At 38.4% G+C, this 22748-nt stretch overlaps 1 protein-coding gene across 2 annotated transcripts in view; it reads left to right on the plus strand.

The window, feature by feature from the left end:
• RPS6KA2 (ribosomal protein S6 kinase A2) overlaps nt 1-22748 on the plus strand; it is a 274636-nt gene that overhangs the window by 203014 nt on the left and 48874 nt on the right. For both annotated transcript variants that reach the window (XM_031552440.1, XM_010707087.3), the window contains 7 exons: nt 3177-3257; nt 3992-4071; nt 6800-6906; nt 14382-14419; nt 15271-15413; nt 20711-20781; nt 21623-21711. In XM_031552440.1, coding sequence (XP_031408300.1) covers nt 3177-3257; nt 3992-4071; nt 6800-6906; nt 14382-14419; nt 15271-15413; nt 20711-20781; nt 21623-21711 — 609 coding nt within the window. The remainder of the gene's footprint in view (nt 1-3176; nt 3258-3991; nt 4072-6799; nt 6907-14381; nt 14420-15270; nt 15414-20710; nt 20782-21622; nt 21712-22748) is intronic.

Genomic DNA, 22748 nt, shown 5'->3' on the forward strand with positions numbered 1-22748 from the left:
TGAGAGCAGCCCAGTGCCAGTAGGTCCTTTCCAGAGATTCTGTTATTTTGGAAATGAATGGAGAACTTCATTGTGATACACACTAACTGGTCCCAAAATGAGACCATGCAAAAATGTATGTGTTTGCTTGATCACTGCATAGAAAGACACGCTGCTAATGTTTAGTCCTTGTCATCCCTGACACCAAGGCAGCTATTCAGACCCTGTCCCTCTCTCCCCTGGTTCCCTACGTAAGATCAAGCAGGCCAAAATAAGCAGCCAGAACTAATTCAGACCACACTTGAGCAAATTCATCTAATTACCCAACTACCCCAGTATATGACTAGAAGGGATGCTTCCTCCAGAGGGCAGGCTGGGACCACTGAATCCTAGAAAAAGTCTCCCAAGATGCATTTTCTTGCCCATTGTACTTGAATGATGAAGTCAAAGAAGTCAAACTGAGCTGGAGCCTTGTGTTGTAGGAATGTTATGTTCAAGTGCTACCCCTTCTTAAAACTTTTCCTAATGAATTTGAGATTCAGATTCCCCAGTCCCAACAATGTAAGTGGAATGAACAGCAGAGGAATTCCTTGCTGTCTATGAAATGAGAGAAAAGATATCTTCTCTCCTTTTACGGCAGAATTAATAATAAACCAGAAAAGAAAAGGCAGGAGGGCCTTGTGCTGCCCTTGTGTTTATTGAATTCCATGTCTTGTTATTGCATCATTAAATATTAAGATATGTATAATTAACTATCACGTGAAATTTTGGACGTTTTTAAATATGATGACAGTGAATGTGCAGCATAAGACAGTGTCCTGTGGTGTGCAAGCTGCTGTGAGGAGGTAGGTATCCTAGAGAGTTGACTTTGGAGTTTGAGTTCAAGTGTTGCCCAGGTACATGCAGGCAATCAGTAATAACAGAATGCAGACCAAAAAAAAAAAAAAAGGAAGGAAAAGAAAAAAAGCTTGTGGATTTGCCTTCCTAGGGAACATGATTAATTAAAATATCTGACCTGTGTGGCTTCTGCCCTCAGACCATTTAAATCGAACAGCTTTTGATGCTGGAAGATGTAGAGGGCAGGTCACCAACACACGTGCCAAGCTGTAATCCCAATTACAGGTTCCAATTATCTCTTTTGGTTGATACTGCAAAGGTAGTGATTACAGCAGCTTTGGAGGAGACCAGGCTCAGCAGAGGCTATCAGGCCGTGACTAGAGATTTAGGTGTCTCTTGCAATGACAGAGACTTTGCTTTAACATCCCCATGACTCTAGGCTGCACACATGGGGAAGGAGGATGACATGTAACCCTGCATGTCCACAGCCTGTAACTCCTGTAACAGAGCCACCACAGCAGCAAGCAGGATGGGGGGAAAAGGAGTTCAGCAAACCACCCAGTGACACGGCTGTTCAGAGCTTGCAGTGCTGGTGGTAGGAGGACATACTGCTGTCTGCCAGAAAATACCAAATTTGCTGCTGATGCTGGACTGCCCCTCAAATGGAAAACTGCTACTTTCTGCAGCCAGTACACTCCCAGCCTTGAGTAACCTTAGTCTGTGTCTGTTCAGTGCTACAGTCAATGCTGGATAGAACAGGTATATGGATGGCAGTGTGAGTGGCACAGAATAGCTGTTCCTTGCCTTTGCAGCATGATTGATGCTTTTATCTAACTGTGCATGGTAAACCACCCAGCTCCTGTAAAAAAAGTCCTGTGGATTTTGTAGGATATGTCATTGTGTGAGCATGTAGAGGTACAGAGAGGCACTTTATGAGGATTTCTAACCAAACGTAATAGGAAGTATCCCACTCACCCACCTGTCCACCTGTTCCTGCCTGGGAGCATTCCTGCATATCACAAGAATCTGGATCTATGACTTGAAGAATACTCTCCCTTCAAATTTGTTAAGCATTTTCTAACTGTATGAAGTGTAATTTATATTCATGAGATAATGAGTTAAGATTCTGAGATCCCTTTGTTTTGCTTTTTATCTACAAGCTAACTTAGGTTGAGTAGCTAGCAAATTATACATTGCTACTGACACAAGTAAAGCATCAAAACAGTAAGAAATTCAAGTTTTCCTCCACTCCTCTTTAAGGTTTTTGGATCAGTTTTGTTTTGTTTTTTTTTTTGTCCTATTTCTGTGCATCAATTCTTAATGTGCAGCAGCAGGGTATGTGGTTTTGTTATGGTATGTTCATTACTGAAGTGCTGGGAGTGCTTGGATTCTCAACAGATCTACAACACTTGCAGGCAATGATAGCATCTCACCAAGATCTCAGGTTTTACCACCTAAAATAGTTCACATAGCATTCCTCATGGATGCTTTTGGCTGCAAACCATATTGGCATTGTGTAATACAGAGAAAGGAGAAGAAAATTTTAATACTTCCATTGCAGATTTAGAAAAACAGTGATTGACTAAAAAATGTCTGTCTAAGATCAAGAGCTGGCAATCTGAGAGCTTGATACCCCTCAACATCTGAACATTGTTAAAGGTACTTGCTCCAAAATCTTCACTTTGATGAGTGTGAACTCAGCTCACCTCCCTAACTCCTTTTTCTTTTAGTCTCATCTCAGCCACAACTGTTTTTCTCACTGCTTTCCCACAGTTATTACTCCATATGTGAAAATGGTTTATTATTATTTTTAATCAGTTTTTTTCTTTATTACTCATTGTTTAACGGTATTGTTGGAGGCTTATGATAGTTCATATTAATAATTCTCTGGAAATAATAATATTTCCAGAGAATGTTATCTAGAGATATCTAATAAAGACTGCTAGCATCAGCACAATACAAAATGTTAATTTGCACAAGGTTAGCCTGGCAAGCTCTGAGACTGGTTCATTTGGTGTAATCTTAAGTGAGATAGAGCTATTGATTTTATACAGTTTTGACTCTCATGTTGTCAAAACACGATCACTTTCCCCTCATTTGTAACACTGCGGTGCTTTTGGTTCAGGCTGCTATCTACAGAGGAGGAGGCAGTGCCCTCCTGAAGAGCTCACTCTTTGCAGACGCAAGACAGAAAGAATAAGGGGCTACCAGAGCATGGCATGGTTTGCCAATGGTTATACCACAAACCCTTAAGAGAGTGAAAGCAGGACCCAGCTCACCTGAAGCTCATTGCAGTACTGTATCCAGCAGACCATGATGCCTCTTAATGTGTTGCTTTTCTTATTGTTCTTTCCTTGTAGTTCGGGATCGGGTACGGTCGAAAATGGAGAGAGATATTTTGGCAGAAGTGAATCATCCTTTCATAGTCAAGCTTCATTATGGTAACTATAATAAAGTATAATTCATGTTTGTTCTTAAATTTGTAGGAGAATTGTAACCAGATGTGTTATAATTTCATATAGGTACCAGCTGCCTATATATAACAGTCTCTAAAATCATAGAATTTTAGTATAAGTAGCTCTTAGCCATTTATCCATCAAAATACATTTGACATAAAATGTAGTGTGATATATTGTGCTAGTGGAGTTGCTGATGAGCTAGTTACATCTCCAAACCCCCTCACCTGCTGTCAGGTATCATCTAAGAAAACAGAGGAACTATTTTTAATAATCAGCATGTTATTGACTGTGAATTCAGTGTCTTTCTGGAGCTGCACTCCAGCCTCAGGAGCTCCCCAGGCCCATTACTACTTACTGTAAAGATCCCTCTGTGAATAGTGCCGGTTCTACCTTGCTCAGGTCTGGGTACTCCTCACTGTGACCAAGATTCCATGTCTTCTGGTATTTGTACAGTGGAAAACAATATGAATTCATAGATGTTTAGAATGAACTGGAATATTTTAGTAATACATCACTGTCTCTCAGCTGATACTGTTTTTCCCATCGTCTAAGATAGATTGCTTATTGCTGTAGAGAAATTAATTCTTCTGTTCACTAAGTGAAAAATGACAGTAGAGCTAATATCACGAATGATATATCATCAGTAAACAGTATTTATTCTTTGGAGACTTTATCTTGATTCAAATTTCCAATGTCTCCATCTTTTTCTAATGCAGCATTTCAAACAGAGGGGAAGTTGTATCTAATACTAGATTTCCTGCGGGGAGGGGACCTTTTCACAAGACTCTCCAAAGAGGTAAGCTGGAAGATTTTAACTTTGGAAAAGAAAGACTGTCCTGGATTTTCAGAAACCAATAAAGCTGGTGGGAATGATAAAGGGCTTTGAAAATAGTCCATATATATACATATAGGCTATATATAAATAAAAGCAATAGATGGATGGATAGATAGATAGATAGAGGCTATATGTGTAGTAGAGCTGCATCATCCTGCATCTCTAAGTGGGTTCTTATTAATTATATTTGAATAATGCCACAGATAATTAAGCAGTTAGGCAGTAAGCATCACTATCACAGAAAACTAGTAGCCACAGTCACAACAAAATACCTCCAGGCTCATTGCTGACCAAATATAACTTGGCTGTGATGAGAGGCAATCTGAGAAGCCCATCTCCAATACATTTTGCCTAGGATGTGAGCACAGAGCTACTGTAAGAGCACAACTGCTGCCAGTGGGAAGAGATGCTGTCAGTCAGGGTCTGACCCCTGCAGAAGGTGTGCCGAGTATTAGGGCATCAGTCACCAGCAGGACAGTGCCACCTGCTGCAGTTGCTGCTGGGAGTAGGTTGGAGGTCATGCCCTGCCTCAGGCTTGCAGTTTGATTGCCACCTGCCTGTCCTGCTTTCCTCGCCTCCGTGACCTCGATCAGTCCCCTGCCCTCTGCTCCTACCTGTGGAGAGATGCTGCTGCTGAATAATAGGATAGTTAGAAAACCAAACCTGTGTCTACTAACGCCAGCAGAGAGAGGTAGCTGCAAGATATCTACATTCATTAAGTACTTGCCTGTTTCTCCTAGTGCTTCTTGGAGCCTGTCTGTGAGTCCTGCAGGCAGAAGTAGTGTTTGGTGAGGCAGCCCTGTCACCTCCGGGGAGGAGCCAGGGAGCTTTTGGGGTCCCAAGAGTTGTCTGTATTCCAGGGTTTGATGTCACCAGTGTAGTGTCCTCAGCTCTTGGTCACTGTCCAGACTGTGGGGATGAGGCATCTGTATCCACTTGACACAGGATATTTAAAAATAAGATGAAAGGGGGGGGAGTCTCTCTTTGTTCTCGGGAGTTTATGGATGGGCTATGAGAATAGAACTTTCATGCAGAAGTTCCCTAGCTGCATTTTCCATCCCACAAACCCAGTCTGGGTGGCATGGCAGCTGGTGAAATGCTGCTGTGGAATGGGCTGACAGGCAGACTGCTGAGTCCACCATGGGCTGTAAGTCCAAGTGTTCTCTTTTCAGACTTGTCTGCTAATGCAGGGAGACATCAGCAGTAGGTTTATGGCTGTGCCAAGTAATAGTACCTGTATATGTATTTACTATATGGAATCAGTTATTTTAAACAGAATGAAAAAGATTCAAGAAAATCAAAATATCTTCCTGCTGCTCGTCATGAAGTACAGATTTGTTACGCTGCTCTGTCTTTAAAGAATCTCTCTGATTTCCTGGGAGAAGAGAGAAAAAGTGGTTCTTAACACATTCTGCACAGTGAAGGAACGTGGAAGTATGACTCAGATTTTGTACTCATTTGACACTTTTGGTTTTCCCAAAGCTTTCACAATTCAGTGCACTGAATTCTCTGCTTTATGCTATCGATAATGAGATCTGTTAGCTTGGCAGTCCTAGTACATCTCTTTTCTGTGTTTGCAGCTCATCTCATCTACCTATACTTTGCATCTGTTTATCATAGAATCATAGCATCATTTGAATTGGAAACAACTTTTAAAGGCCATCTACTCCAACTCCCCTGCAATGAAAACAGCCCTGTGTGTTGGCCAGCACGTCATTGCTCAGGGCATCTGCACCAGGATTGCTAAGGTTCAGCCTGAGGTCGTGCTCCCTGATCATTTGCACTGGATCTGTCCCTGGCTCTGGCTCAGGGGGAAGCTGTTTCTTCTCCAACAGCCAAAGCTGTTGTAGATGCTCGTTTGCACTGGGGACACTTTTTCTAGCTGTCATGCGTAAGGATATGCCAGGTTTCTTTCTTTCGCTCTCTCCAGTGCTATCCCAAACCATACAAGATTGAGCAGTACCATGTTGAAAACCTCTGGCACACTGCGAGAGATATTTCCACCTGGAAAACCATAATCAGAATTCTATGCTTCAGGATTTCAGTAGTGCTCTCCTGGGGCTAGGGGAGCCCTTTTCCCTCCTGTGAAGAAGCTGGGGAATCTTTTCCTGTGAGAGTCTGGTGGCCCCTAGAGATTCCTTGGAGCTTTGATGCATGGGAGTTTAAATCTATCTCAGAGTGTTTTCATGCTGTGTATTCTGCTCATATTTGGGAAAAATATATGTTTCAGTTTCTAAAACAAGAAGCGTTACACTTCCTCAGAGGGATTCCTCATATTATTCTATGAGAATTCAGGAATCAAATGCCAAGATTTTAGCAAATTGAGAGGTATGAAAACAATAAAGGCTGTAATGTTGAATGTTGAATTTTGCCATTGACTTTCAAAGGGTAAGGAGTTAGAACCTTATTTATATTATTGTGACATGATGTCATCTAAACAGATCAAACAGATGAATGAGAGCAGCGCGTTTTAAGTAACAGGAGTACTCAGCAGACCAAGTTTTGTTTTATAAGGAGAATCTGGTAAGAATTGTTAATGTGAGCTCAGACAAATTATGGAAAATTGAACCTGATATGATGGGCCTACCAGCATTCCTGAGTTAGACAATTCCTTCCCTGCGTCTGCTTAATGCAAGCCAGCCCACCACTGTCTAGTAAATAGACATGTTCTTCTTTTCCTTCTCTCTAGGTGATGTTTACAGAAGAGGATGTCAAGTTCTACTTAGCTGAGCTGGCCTTGGCTTTAGACCACCTTCATGGGCTTGGAATTATTTACAGGGATCTAAAACCAGAAAAGTAAGTTAATGAGAAAGAGTGAGCTAAAACATAAATACACGAGCTTTTAGGTTGTTTCTGCTCCTCATCTTGCTAGTAAATCAAAAAGTACCAGACTCTGCCTTCCTTCCTGCGTGAGAGACTAAGCATGAGAGCTTAACCATTGGGAGTAGATTTTGTCCCCTCTGTGTAGCTGATAAGGTAGGGAAAGACCATATATTTTCACCAGTGAAGCATGGGAAGTGGTGAATCGGTGGAGCAACAGCTGAGGCAGTGATGTTGTGATAATTACAGAAGCAGCCAAGCTGGTAATAACTGGGAGATCCTGCAGTGTCTGGAACAGAGGCACTGCAGTCTCTTTACCTGTGTTTATTTTTGGTTCTACCACGAGGCTAATGCATAAATTCAGTACGAGTCCTGACAGCCCCAGTCTCTGAATCTTTCTATTATCTTGTTTTAACATGAGGCTAAGTACTGTGACTGTGGTCCAGTATGACGTAGCCTCAGTTTAATGAGTGAGCTCAAAGCAGGGTTAAGACATGTTCTATTCCCTTCAGTATCACTGTTCTGGATTTGCATTATTTAATCTGGCTTCCCCTTGTTGAGATAGACTGTCCAAAGCAAATCCACATCTAGCTCATATAAAATGTGTGGTAGCACCACAGTTTTACTACATCCATTGCTTAACATAAATGAGACTCTGAAAACTGATGTGTGCAGTGCTTCATGAAAGATAATAACCAGTATTTAAAAAACATTTTTATTAACAATTCAGACTGTTGTCCCAGAATGATTCTAGCTGATATTTGCAGCTATTTGCTGTTGTTAATGTGATGCTCTGTAGATTTTTCCTTTCTCTTTTCCTTTGCAGTACGTCAGTAGACTAAATGACACCCACAGAGCTATGGCTGGAAGTCATGTGATATTGCTTTTATTCTGTTCCACTTGGCTGGTGCTTTGCCTGCTTCTCCTGTGTGAGCTCCAATAAAGCAGGCTGCAGCATGTCAAACTTTCAGCCTTCTCAATGCAATGGCCATAAACATTTTAAAATGATAACCACTGAGAGGAGTCTGCTTGGCTGTTCATACTTCCAAAATATAACAGCAAAGTAAGCCTTTTCCTTTCGTGACACAAAATTTAAAAAATATGCAATTCTTTCCATCACGGTCACAGAAAAAAATAAGAAATCAAGAGTAACAGAAGTTGGATTTTGTAGGTGAAAAGCTGAAGGAGAAGAGGCTAATTATCTACAGCACAGTAGTATGAACTTTAAATTCTATTTAGTGATTTTGGTATGATAACGATAGTAGAAGTACAATATGAATTCACACTGATTAACCTAAGAAGAGCTCTCAATCCTTTAAGCTGGAGACCCTTTCAGGTGGTCAAAATTTCCACCTGCTATACTCTGAATTAAACAGCAGAGGAATAAAGGTACCAGTTGGTTTTGCAATATGAGATATAGGTGGGTAGCAGTCATGCCACAGCTGCTGCTGCCACATGCTGTTGCATCATCTGCCAGCAACTCTTTGGGCTCAGGTTTGTTACTTTATTAATTCAGCTTCAACAGATATGTGTATTACAGAATAACTCCCTGTTCATTTCCGGGAAGTTGGATGAGGTAACCTTTAAGGGTCTCTTGCAACTCTAATGATTCTAAGAACTCCAGTTAAAGCTTTTTGGTTTTAAACTTTGTTTCTGGTGAGTGTTAATCATCTACTTTTATTTCTGATGTTAGATATATTCTTTTTCATACTAGCATATGATATATGAAGCAGCTATTAGAAGTTATCCAAATATGAGCCTGTATATTCAAATATAAGTCAAAGTGCTGCTACATTTATAGTCACATGCCAGACTTTTTTTTTTTTTGCTTTAAGAGAAGTTAGAATCCAAGGAGAAATTTAAATGTGTGTCAAAACTATTCACTGTATGTGAAATATGCACAATGTGGTTTTTCAGGGTTCTCAGTATTATTTGTCACTTTGCATTTTAATGCACATCTCTCTCTGAATTCAGTTGCAAGTGACAGTACTTAATATTTTTGCAGACCAAACTATAGTGTCTCTTCTCAGGGATCAATGAATCAGGAAATTAGTGCTCACATTAAAAAGGGAGATCTGAGTGATTTGCCACTGCCACACAGAAAATGCCAAGCTGGGAACAAGTTCTCTGCATTTTCATCTGTCCTAAGACCAGTCAGCCATCCCCTTCACTATACAGCTTTGCTAAAATCCTTGGGTATTGTCTATCTGTTCTACCACTTATGGTAGAAGTTCTCTGGAAGAACACAGGGAGACTCACCATATAACTACAGACCTTTATAGAGTGAGGTCAAACTAAGGTGAAGCCCTCATTCTGGTATTTCCTAGCTTTTAAATGTACATTTTTACAACCTGACATTTTAGTATGGTCCTTGATGTGCAGTTAAATAGATACTGCTGATATTGTTGAATGCCTTAGTATTGAGTTACATTATTATTGCCATTATTGAGTAGGAATTACTCAGACTGGTGTAACTGATGCTTATACCTGGAAATAAATCATGGCATCTGTTTAAGTAAAAAGAAAAAAAGAAAAAAAAACACAATCTTTTAAAATGGCTTTATAAGTACCAAATCTATGTATAGTCATGTCTCAAACAGCAAAGCATGACAGCCTGTGGTTGTTTCAAACTTAAAGTTTAGAAAAAAAAACAAACGGGTAGCAGGAAAAAAAAGATTCTGAAGGGGAGAAAATGCCATATTTTAAAGTGACATCTAGAAAAGGATAGCTTTCTAGATGAGATGGTACTAGAAAATGAGAACTATCACAGGATGATCTCATCTTCCCCCTTGCCAGGGTCAAATATATCAAAGTCACTGCAGATGTGTTGCTAATCTACTCTTTACAGGTGGTGAAGATTCCACAGCCTCCCTAACAGGGCTCTCAGCATTATTGTATTATTCATATGACTGGTATCTAGAACCTAAGATGCCCCCAGCAGCTAATTTGACATTTCTTTGGTGCAGTTATAGGCCATGCTCCTTGGCCTGTCCTTCCAGACTCCCCAGGCAGCACACTCAGCTCTGAGCAGCAGACTTGGGGGGGATTGTGAGCATGTCCTCATACCCTCAGTATGCTCTTCTGTAGCCCAAACAACCCAGTTACTGAAAACATTCTTACCAGTCAGTCTTTCTAGGCATTCAGTCATTTTCATTCCTCCACTTTGACTTCTCTTGATCCATATCCCATCTGAAGTAGAACTTCCAGAATTGCATCACATCTTCAGGAGAAGCATTATTAGTCTGATCAAAAAAGATTTACTCAATCAGATCAGACTGCAAAACAAAGAAATTGGGATAAATTACTTTTAACTTCCCCACTGTCCTTCTCCTCCTTTGCTAAAAGATAAGCATTGCATTTTTCCTTCTTTCATTGCTTAGTGCTCTTGCCATCTTCCAGAAGTTCCCAAAAGTGCTAATAAATTTGAGATTGCTTCTGTCAGCTCTGCAAGTATCCTGAAATGAAGCTCGTTGGAGTTATTTATGTCAAAGAAGACTTGTTATAAAATAGCACTGTTCAGACTACTTGAAAGAACCCTCAGTACATTAAAATGTCCGGTTCTGTTTGTTTTTTTGTTTTTTTTAGGACTCCCTGAACAAGAATTCGTATTAACAATTCAAAGCTATGAATTAAGTTTAAGTGCAACCAGAATACGTACTTTGGGAGTTGTCATGAAGCGAGCTGCACTTGTTTTTAAAAAGGCAAACGATTGATTTTTCTGGTAAAAGTCTTGTGCAGAACAAGGAGTAATGATGCTTTTAAATTGATGATGCTGCTTTCTTCTCCTTGAGAAGTCTTGGTGATTTCAGTGAGGTCCCTGGTGGAACAAGTTGCTGTTTGGTCATGTTGAAGCTGATGAAATGGGCGAGACCTCATTTATACAGTGAGGCCTGTTTCTGCTGAAGAACTTCAGCATCAAGCTATTAAATGTGACTATACCGAACTAGAAAAGTGGGAACTTAGTTTAAAGTAGTGTATGAAATGTATGTATGCTGTGGTTTAAGAGTGTGAATGGCTTAGAAGTAACTCTACCTTCTGAGAACGCACAGGCATTTTATTTATTTTTGCCTATTCTATCTTCAGGTACCCAGTTACACCTTAATATAGTTCTGTTGTAAAAGCTTTAGCTTACAAGGTGGCTTACGTAGTGTTGCCCACAGGTGTCCATAAAAGGGACAGATAGCTGCTTATATAATAGCTCGCATTTAATGTGCTATAAAGCACAATTCATTCATGAGCATAGCTGCACAACAATTCATTCGTGAGCATAGCTGTCTTGTGTAGAGAGGAAAGATCTGAGAATTGATAAGGAGCCAAGACCTCTGTTATAAAATGGCCATCAGCATCCACTGAAACAAGCTGTCCCTTTCTGGAGCTTCATGGTGTCGATGAAGCTACAGCACAGATGACTTCAGCCTAAGACTGTTCAGCTTATTGAGACAGTATGGTGTCATGCATACACTGAAATGTTAAAAAGGTGGACAGTTGGGGAACATCTTCATCTCTATGTATTTCTTTCTATTCAGTGCTTTCAGACCAAAGCCTACAGTCAAACTTAATATTCTTCATGAAATTTCAGATTTTCCTTCCAACCTGAGATTTTGGCTACAATTTCCAAAAAAATATGAAATGTGGGTTGAATTTCCTGTGAAACTGAGCTGACTTGGAAAAAGAAATTAAATCGTTAAAAACAAAACAAATGGTTTTAAAGGCTTTGGCAGAACCATTGATTATGTTATACTGGAGTTCAATATGAAGCCTTAAAGGCTTGTCTCTGGAAAACAAAACAAAAAACAAGAAAAAAAGAGAGAGAGCTACTATGGCCTTGGTTTTAAAATACAGTATGAAATAATGTCAACAACTAATATTGACAGCTTTTTATCTCTGTGCAGAAAAAACACACTAAGCAACTAACAGCTGATTTAGTTACAGTCCTAACACTACCATGAGCTTCTTCTGTAGCCTGGAGAATGTCATTCCCTGCTCCTAGGCTAGCTTCCCAGCTTCTGACATGGAGATTTTCAGATTTTATTGTCTCAAGGCATACATTTAAATTGAGATTAACTAAAAGAGTTTAATTTTTTTTGTTGGACCATCCTGAGGCTAAAATGGTGTTGTTTTTTTAGAAGTGTTGTTTAGAAACAAATTGACAATGGCAGCATGCTGTAAACACAGTTAAATTTTAAACTGAGCATATAAAATGAAAAAATCTGGTAATGAAAGATTATCACTCAGTGGAATTATAGCTTAGTTTGACATTCTTCTTCTCTTGTTTTTCTTACTGTAATTTCGAAACATTGATTGAGAAGAAAGATTTTTCTCAAGGCCAGATCACATTAACAACTTCTTTTTTCCTTCTCCTAAATAGTAGTAGCTTATTTCAGTTTAGCTGATCCTGCAATCTACAGCTAACATAATTTGTCACCATAGAATTTCTATTTGACACTGTGGGATAAAAAGCAGCAGTAGAATGATAGAGATAAAAGAAGACAAAAAGAATGATCAGAGAGTAAATTTGCTTCTACAATCAAAGAAAAAATATTTGTCAGTTGCTGCAATGTGAATACTTTGCTTCTTAACATCATTCAGAGCTGTTTCACTGCAGTAATTATATTTTTCTCCCAGTTAGCATACTACTTTCTTTTTACATCAAAAGTAATTTTTCAGTTCATAACCATAGCATTGTATGCATTGGCAGATGGCAAATGTGGAAACCCCCAGCTGTCCCACACATATTGCCAGGAGCAAAGGGAAGCTGAAGGCAGCCAAGGGTTCTGTCTAAGGGCAGATTTAGGGAACATGAGACAGAAGGAAACTATAGAGTATTCAAAGATAAAGGATATGTGCCCCTAGCAAACCAGGATCCATTCATTTAGCTGCTCACACAAACTTTTAGTGTGAGAAAGTCTATTGTATACTTCTGGCTCACTCAGCCCAAGAGAGTCTGATAGCTGCATGGCTATTGCCTTCCTTCATATCTCTAATGGAGGCAAAAGATATGAAAACCATATATTGCATCATAGCATGAATTTTCCATAGGAAGTCGATGAAATATAAAATTGATGTTTCTGGGGAAAATTCCACACAACTTGTTTTGCACTGTTACTCACAAGGACTCCATGGGCGTGGGACAAAATCTGGGGTGATTTCTGTGAGCTGTGCTCCCTCAACCACTATTGCAGAGCTGGGGCTGTGGGGTTCAGGTATTCTCTCTCGCTTTCAAGCTGGTAGGTGTTTAATTTGGTCGCAAAAGTACATGTAAGCAAGCCTGCTATGTTCTGGTACTTAAATTTTATGCCTCTTCAAAAAATCTGCAGAGAAAAAATCGAAGGAAAGAAGCTTTTATTGAGAAGAAAAGGTTTAATTATTGAACATATAGTAGTGACTCAGCTGCTGGCCTTTATTTGATGAGTTACACAATAACAGCCTGTTCCAAACACGCAAATGAATGGCAGAAGATCACCTCTTTTCAATTATGTTTCAGCACAGAGGAAACTTTTAACAAGAGTTACACAGAACCTTTCCCAATGTGTTAGCTTCATTTCTGTCTTATTTTCTTCCTGCATAAATGTACCAAAGTGACTCTATAAGAGAATGAAAGTATAAAAATAGCTGACATCTTGTTAGACCAGTTTGAAAACACAAATGCACTAAATCTAACTAGGACTGATGAAACACCATTCCTTATTACTGTGTCAGCACTAATAGGCACAAAATTTAACAAAACCTTGTTATTTCTTAGTTTCACCAATCCTTCTTCTTTCTGAAAAAAAAAGAAAAAAAAGGCAGTGTTTTTTTGATGAACTACAGTCATTTTTCTTATAGAAATGTTGGAGTGCCATTGTGTGAATAAGAAATGTTGGCAGGTGGAAAACGTGAGAACACTTGAATTTGGCTTCCAGGCTGAAATTTCATTTATGCTTCCTGACAGAATAAATTAGCAGGGGCTGAGATCCATGCAGCTAGGCTGTGACTAGTCATTATGCTCTAAAATCACTTTTATTACTTCAGCATTAACGTATCTACCTTTGGAGATAATTTTAGACCCAGTGAGACCAAGCCCTCATTATTTTTGTACTTGCCTTTATTATTATGAGAACAATAGAAAACCTATAGCTCTGTCCCCTGCTGGAAGCAAATACTCTGTTGGTGTTTGCTTTGAACACCATGTTCTTTCTGAGCTCAGCTCACATCTTCATCCTGAGCGTGCCATGGAGTAAAGAGGAGACTCCCTGTTCAACTGCCACAGGCAGCGATTGCTTCAGGCATGAGATCAGTTAGGCTTTTGGGGATCATTTTTCTTTATGGAAGCATATAATGCAGTGAGGGTTTGTTTGCACATGTATTTGAATTGTATATATCTCATTACTTGTCTTAAACATGTTTTACTCATTTTTGTTAACTGCAGTCTGTGACTACATAATGAAAGTATCTTTGCTTTTGTTTTACAGCATTCTTCTTGATGAAGAGGGCCACATTAAGATAACAGGTATGTGAGGAACAGGAAACTTAATGCCTACAAGCTGATTCAATTTGTAGTATGTTGCATGCAACTTAATCATTGTTTGAAAAGGAAGGAAGAAAGAAAGAAAGAAAAAAAGGAAGAAAGAAAGAAAGAAAGAAAGAAAAAAAGGAAGAAAGAAAGAAAGAAAGAAAGAAAGAAAAAAGAAAGAAAGAAAGCTTAAGAATCAGAAGAGTTTGGATATTGATGTTCTTTCTTATGGCGATTTGTTATGCTCTCAGTCTTCACAGCATGTGGAAAACATAGGTTTTCTTGATAAAATCACTCTCCCAACTGATAAAACTTACATTCTTGACTGCTTGCCACTGTGGATGGATGGATGTTCCCAGTATGACTGCTTAATCCAGATTAAATTCTCTGAATTTATAGCTGTGTAGAGGACATCTTGGAAAGCCATCCCTTTGCGTGAGATGTGTTATCACCATTTCCCATCTGGGATTATTACTATTAATGCTACAGTAAACTAAGAAAGAATCTTCACCAGCATTTTCTTTGCCGAACTTGAACTGTTTCTTGAACTGAATCTGCTGACTTGCACATTCTCTTCTGCTTTGAACCTCAGAGATAGATTAAAAAAAATAGTACACGTGCTTTCAAGACATATTAACAAATGCCACCCAGGTATTTCATGTAGGTAGAGCTTGACTGTGCGTGTACCTGTGGCTTTCCTACACACAGAATATGCCCACAGATGGATGGGTGCTCCACTGTCTATTTCATGTATTCTCCAACCATTTTTTATTTGGACAGTTTAAGTGCATAAGTATTAATAATATCTTTTAGAAATTTGACAAGTCTTTTTATTTCAATTTATTTAGATTTCGGTCTGAGTAAAGAAGCCATCGACCATGACAAGAGAGCGTATTCGTTCTGTGGGACAATAGAGTATATGGCCCCAGAGGTGGTCAACCGCAGAGGACACACTCAGAGTGCTGACTGGTGGTCTTTTGGTGTGCTCATGGTAATGGAAAAGTTGTATTTTTTTGTTGGAGTAGTGGCTGGAAAGTGAGCAGTCACTGAGATAACAAATATCACTTCCAGCAGTTAAGGGTTGATAGGAAAGTAGATGTGTGATAATTGCTTGATCATTTTCATTGCATCAGGAATAGGAAACAAGCTGCCCCTGGCAGCATATGAGCTAAAATTTGCCCGTAGATTCTCTCCTTTATCTCATTTCCGTCAGTAGTATGTTGTTTCAATTGGTTGCTTTGAGCCATAAATATTTTTGTTCCACAGGAACAGAGCAGGGCAAGCTTGTAAGAGTGCAAGCATTTCAGAAAAAATGTCTAACTAGTTACTAACACAGATCTTGTTTGGAAACATTCTCAAGGCAGGAAATTTCAGAGGTTAGGGGCATATTCTTAGAGAAACTCGGGAGTGTACTACTTTTTTTTTGTAAAATATATTTTAAAAACAATGTATTTTTGAGGGCACTCTGAGTGCTTTACAGTACCTCAGTGATTCTTTTGCCATTAATCTGCCACCTTTACATCAGCATTTCTAAACAAAGTCACTCTCATGGGCCTTTTAATAAAGTATTTGATCCAGTGTTGCAGGAGCAAGTTACTAATTTAAGGTGGTCATTAGTCCAAGAACTACCTATACCATCTAGAAATGTACCACAAGGAAAAACATGATAGAGAGAAAGGAGTTATTCATGCTAAAAAGTAATGTTATCTCAAAGTAAGATAGGAATAAACCTTCCAGAAATGACAGTTTATTTAAATGTTGTTTACCCTAAGCAAACAAATGGTTTCAACAAAAGTAGCAACAGGTAGCAATGTGAAAACTAGTGAGCATATTTTGGAAGAGGGCCTACACTGCTGGTCTAGCTGGTTGACAGCAGTTAATCCAAGGTAAAGATTGCAATTAATTACCTGAATGTAAAAGAAGGACATCCTTATCTCCTAGAGACACAAAGCCACTTGTGGATGCTGAGCACTTTTGAATCACATGTGTTTGTTCAGAAAAATCAATAGGTTATGTCTCCTATAATAAATATACCACAACCCTTTAAATTTTTCATGTGTTTACTTTTGGAGGATATCGATGCCTTCTCACTGTCTTTCACTATCTTTGTTAAAAAGAAACACTGATGTATTTGGTGCATGCATTGGTTTTCTTTCACCTCCTAATGAACTTGGCTCTTTGCCACATGTTTTTTGCTAGGTCTTTTTTTTTTTTTCTCAATCTCTCTTCTTCATATCCTCTTCCACAGATTCAACGTGTTAGAATTGGAAAATATAAAAATCCATTTAAAGAGAGTTAAACTATTTTAATTGTAAGCTGATGCTGTAAGCCTCTGAGTGCTACTGGACACCTTAGAGAAAAATATATTTAATCAGTTCAACATTTTTTTCCTCTTTATAAATTAACTGATTACAGCAAGGGGATTTTCATACACAAAAAGTGTACAAGGATTTCCAGTGTTTCTTGGGCTCTGCTCATCATTTGCATCCTCTGTTAGATAAGCTGTTTTTATGCTAGTTGGAAAAGCTGCCAGAAATTCAACACTATCCAACTTCACTGTTCTCTAATGTTCTGCAAGTACTTGCCTCTTATTTAATAAGTGATTTTTACTGTTTTGTACTCAATTAAAAATGTGCTGGGGAAGTTGTGGTTTATCATGTCTAGACTTCTTTTTTTTTTTCTTTTTTGTCTTCTTGCATCTTACTTATTGTATTGAAGAATTTAGATAAAATGTTGCTCAGTTTTAACACTATTCTTCAGAAATCTTGCATCAGGAGACCTGCACAAGCAGGCTTGTACAAGAAAGGAAAATATTCCTCTTGCTAGCCAATGTACTCTATTTTAGGGTAGTTTCCACCTTAACCTGTACAGTGGCCCTGGAAAAATCAATATATTACATCAAAGCAATAAAGTCTTCTTTTACAAAATCCTATCATAATATTCTTGTTTTATTCCCATTATATTGGATAGCATTCTTAATGAACCATATTTTGAACATTTATGCTAGCTACTATGTGAAGGTATTCAAATACTTTGGAAGAAATGAAATTCATTATGCTTCATATATAGCTAATAGTGATAAATAAAGCATTTTACAGATGGTAAAACTGAGTGCCTGACCTACTCCCAACCTCCTGGAAAATTGCTGAAAATATTGAGAAGGGAAGCCAGCTGTTCTGACAAGAGTGTCTCTACTATCCAGATCTGAGTAATATCAAGTTTCTTTTGTAACTTCAATTTTTGTCCTAGGCTCACAATATTCGGGCAGATTTGGGCTAGGATTACTTGCACAGTCTTCTGTCCTTCCATCTGCTAGGAATATTCATCTGGCAGTTACCACAGGCTGTGGATTTTTCTTGTAGTTGCTCTTTCTCAATGACCTAACAGGATCACTTCTCGTATCCATTCCCACCAAGCTTGTTCTGTGGTTGTATTAACAGGCAGCTGAACTGGAGCAGGGAATATTTGCCTTTCTTGCTGAATATTAGTATGGAAAGGAAGCCAAAGCTGGAAGGAGACAATGTCTTCTGAAGTGCTGGCTTTGAGAGGGCAGCTCTCCAGAATACCCAAGAAGTGAGTAGTTGGGAGGCAAGGAACAAACCAACAGATGGTTTATACAGATGGGGAAGCGGGAAGAGTGAAGAGTGCATTTCCCAGCAGAACTATGGATTTCGCTTTAATAGGCAAAAATGCTGTAAAGTTTGTTCACACCTAGGCTCAGCTCCCAGTCAACCTACTGTGACTCATGTGACTCTGAACTTATGTGAAACATTAGCAGCAAAGTCTTGCTTCTGTTTTCATGTTTAGGTTTAGCAAGGGTCTTGCTATTTAAAAACAAACAAACAAAAAAAACAACGAGGAAACCAAAGTGTTATACAGCAGTTTTAACTATATTCATTTTTTCATAGTTTTCTTCAGTTTCATTGTTTCATTTTTAATCTTGAACAGATTTTAGAATCAGGGCAGCATTTATAGGAACCAGTGCTTTCTTCCAGCTGCTGCTCAGTAGAATTCACTGTAGTCAAAAACTCTGGTGTATTTAACACATAAGGTAGTTCACTTTAAATATTGATGTTAAGTGCATTTCTCCTGAATCTGCATTAGTCTCAGCATTAGACTAGTAAAATTGGTAACAAAGTGCTAGCTGTTGGAGCACTGTGGTAAATACTCCCTGCAGCCTCTAGGACATGTGACTTCCCCTGCTCCCTCCTGCAAATTCTATTTTTTCTTTCCTTCCTTCCTCCTTCAACACTGCATCTGAATTTCTTGCCCTCGGGTTGCTTGGCCCTGCACACATACTGTGTTTGCAGATCTGTCTCTGATATCCTGGTGGGTTGGAGCTACAGTCACCATCTTCTCACAAAGTCATTAGCCAAACAATAGCATGTATCTGTTATCATATACATCAGCAGCTTCAAGCCCATTTCTGTCTAAATAAATGACTTGTAGCAGTCATTGTTAGTGCTGTTAAATTAAATCTATTGTAACAATTATTAAAGTGACATGAGCGAATGTAAGTGATATTAGATACTTGCCAAGAACATAAAGGAAACTCTTTAGAAATCATGATGAGGGTATTATACAATGTGCCGATTCGTTACTGTTCTGGGAAGTGATCTTCTCTGCCCCTTGTCACAGGGATATATGACCATTTTTGTCAGGACAGAGGCTCTTATAGGTCAGAGTTATTTTGAAAATAGGTCTTGAGCTCCTCTGTCGTTTAGGCAGTTTCAACAGTTCTACTCTATCACGTTTCTTTTTAGCAGACAAGCTGCTTTTTTCCTCCTTTGTCAGGCAGCTGCTCTCTTTGACTTTCTTAGATCAGGCAGGAGTGAAAACCTTTGCATTTTCCAAATCTTGTCTGTATTTTTCAGTCATACAAACATACTTAAAATATTTTTTCCATGCTTCTGGCTCGTATTTTATTATCTTGTGGTAATTTTTTCGTAATGCAAATAAGTCCTTCAATTAATTATAATCAATTAGTTATTTGGCTTCTAAGCCTCTCATCTACCCTCCTCACAAAACTAGCTTAATAGTTTCGTAGGTAGAATTTTCTTATGCCTTCAGGTAGTTTTCTTACGGCTCAGCTGTATTTAATCTCAGATAAGAGAGAGCAGTGAAGCTTTTGTGCAATAAGTTACAGAAACTACATAATGATTGCAGAGACTGTTCTACTTTAAGAGGTATTTAATTACAATAATGAGCATTAATTAGCAGGTACTTATCCTAGAAGAGATCCAAAGCCTGAATCTCAGATACAAGTGGATAACTGTTCTCTTTTCTGTTAATGGACGTTGTCCTTCTTTATGCTTGGCTGAATTATGTTCTTGGTTTATTTTTAATTGCTGATGCATAACTTTCATCAGGTACCACTCATAGCCCCATGAAACACTGCATCTAGAGCTGCATGAAGGATCTACTATTGAATCCATACTAGACAAGATTGTATAAGTATACCATCAATCAAATAGACAAGATTGTATAACAGTGGCATTGTTGAGTAGTGCAAATATGCAATCAACAAAGGTGATAAGATTTAGATAAAAAGAATATCCTGATTTGGAAGACACCTATGAGGATCGTGGTCCACACAGCACCACCCAAAATCTAAACCATAAACCACCACCCAAAAACTAAATCTAAATCTAATCTAAACATAAATCTGAGAATGTTGTCCAAATGCACTATGGCAGCTTGGGGCTGTGACCACTGCCCTGGGGAGCCTGTTCTAGTTCCCAGTCACCCTCTGGTGAAGAACCTCTTCCTAATACCAACCTGATGCTTCCCTGATACAGCTGCATGTAATTCCCTCAGAAGGGCATGGAGAATTTATTTGTCCCACAGCACAGACTAAGCCAAATGCCTAAAAACAACTGTATCTGTTCAAACTAAAATTGTATCCAGCCGATAGCATCCATCTTGTCTCCAATATTGACCACAGAATTAAATGCTGGAAATAGTAGCACATGTGATGTTTCTCCCCAAATTTACCAAAATTTACCATCAAGTATCAGTGTAAACAATTTAAGACCCTTGAACTAAGTAATTATATTGGTCTTTTATATATATATATATTATATTATATTCTGCATATATATTATATATATACTATATTCTGCATAATCTACACTTGCTGTAACATTTTTTCCGTAACTACTGTTTATTGAGCCATTCCTTCTCAGTTTTTCAGTTCTGTTTGAAATAAATAGAAAATGGTTGGTGTGTGATGAGCTATTAAGGCTGTCTCAACAGTTACTCAATTTACCTTTTTTTGCTATTCCACAGTTTGAGATGCTGACGGGATCATTACCATTCCAGGGAAAAGACAGAAAGGAGACAATGGCTCTTATACTCAAGTGAGTATTGAAAATTATTTCATTCCCTTAACTATGAGTTAGCTATACACTTGGGGCAGCCTATAGGTCCAAGGTATATGAAAGGTAGAGAATAATAATGTGTATAATGAGTTTTTCAAAGCTTTGTGAGGCATTCACAGCTAAATCCGATGTATGGTTCTAAAATTGTCTTCAGAGCGAATAGCAGCAAGTGAATTACCAAACAGGCCTTACAAAAGAAATATGTATTAGTGTCTGTAATACAGAATTACACAGTGATTAACCATACAGAAGTGGAGATAGATTCTGGAGGACAGCTTATGTTCTGTTTTTTCAGGGTTTCACATTTTTTTCTTTAGAGAATTTCCTGCTCATTTAGTGTTAAGTGCAGCACAAGTATTTCAGAGCTTGAAGCTTATCCTTTATCAGTGTTACATGTCTTCTCTGGAGCTGTGAATCACTGAGAGAAAAGTGTTATTCTCCCTAATCAATATATAATTTATTAATATTATCTTCATGATACTTTATGTCTTTAAATTTCTCTGGATTCCCAAAATTATTCCAACAAACTAAAAAAAAATTTAAAATTCCATAGGAAAAATACCTTTTAAGGCTCTGCAAAAAGTATTAAGATATTCATTAGATCTATTCCAGTGATGCCAATGATAAAATGTACTTTAACTTCAACAGAACAAGATCAGTCCCTCAGTTTGTATTGTGGTATGTTTAGGTAGTCATGCCTTTGGTCAGCAAGTTCACTGCTTGCTCCTCCTAACTGCTGCTATGCCACTCTCTAAACCAAAGTGTGATGTAGAAAATGTTTGTAAAATCTATTTTCTTTTCAAGTGTTGTGTCCTTTCAGAGCCAAGCTGGGAATGCCACAGTTCTTGAGCATAGAAGCCCAGAGCCTGCTGCGAGCCCTCTTCAAAAGGAACCCATCTAACAGATTAGGTACGCACGTACATTAAATCAATGCATTTTTTACATGTGCTTGATTTTGTCAGGTGATGATCATTTCTCTCAGACCATCTTCCCTGACAGTCATCCTCTTCATTATGCATGCATTTTAGATAACTTGCTAGAGTGTAGGAAACCTTCAGAATACTAGAGAAACTTGGAAAGAGCACGGTCAAAGCACTGGAATACAAAACATGTTATTAGCTTGTATTTTCTTTTTCAAGGAAGAGGGAGAGTGAACCGCCATCACTTATGAACTGTGTAAGGCAACTCATGCATATGATTATGTAGAGAACTTGGATGACAGGGAGATCTTTTTGTTTTAACCTGAGTAGATGAGCTGCAAATCAGAAGTGGGAGAAATAAAGACAGTAAAATTTATCATGAGCTCCCCTGTTCTAAAATGCATTTTGATGCTGTCTCATTTTGGTTGCTACAAACATTTTAACAGTTGGTTTTCTTTATTGCCCTAAACATATTATGTCCTTTCTCACTGACATATTTTCCCCCTCTGTTAGTAATTCAATTTAAATTGCAATAGACTAGAGGGATATATTGGATTCTGTATCGTATACCATCTCTGCCTTTGTTTGGGAGTTTTATTAAGGAATTCATTACATTTGGTTAGATCATAGACCAGGCCAGGCACATAATTGTCACTGAAAATTTAATATTCAGTTTTTATGTGTAAAAATAAGAATAGTCATATCAAATGAATAATACCCAGATAATAGTATTGTCATCTTTTTCATTTAAAAATCATATCTTGTTCTGTGAAAAAAAAAATTGAAGGTTTATTTTTGCCTCACACCTCTCTCATATTTTGCTGTATTCTAGATGAGTAAGGGAAGAATTTGTTTTTAAAGGAAAAGGAAAAACCAAAGAGCAGTGTGGAATAACTTCAAAGTACACATCTTATATTCATCTTGGTTTTCTTCTCCTTTGTAATCCCTTCAGCAGGACTTTTGTGCTGAGGCCTGCAGGGCTGGCTAGGAATGGGGACCCTGTCCTTTGGCATACTGCTGTGGCCA

Source organism: Meleagris gallopavo, chromosome 2, assembly GCF_000146605.3.
Source record: "Meleagris gallopavo isolate NT-WF06-2002-E0010 breed Aviagen turkey brand Nicholas breeding stock chromosome 2, Turkey_5.1, whole genome shotgun sequence".
NCBI classification, from domain to species: domain Eukaryota; kingdom Metazoa; phylum Chordata; class Aves; order Galliformes; family Phasianidae; genus Meleagris; species Meleagris gallopavo.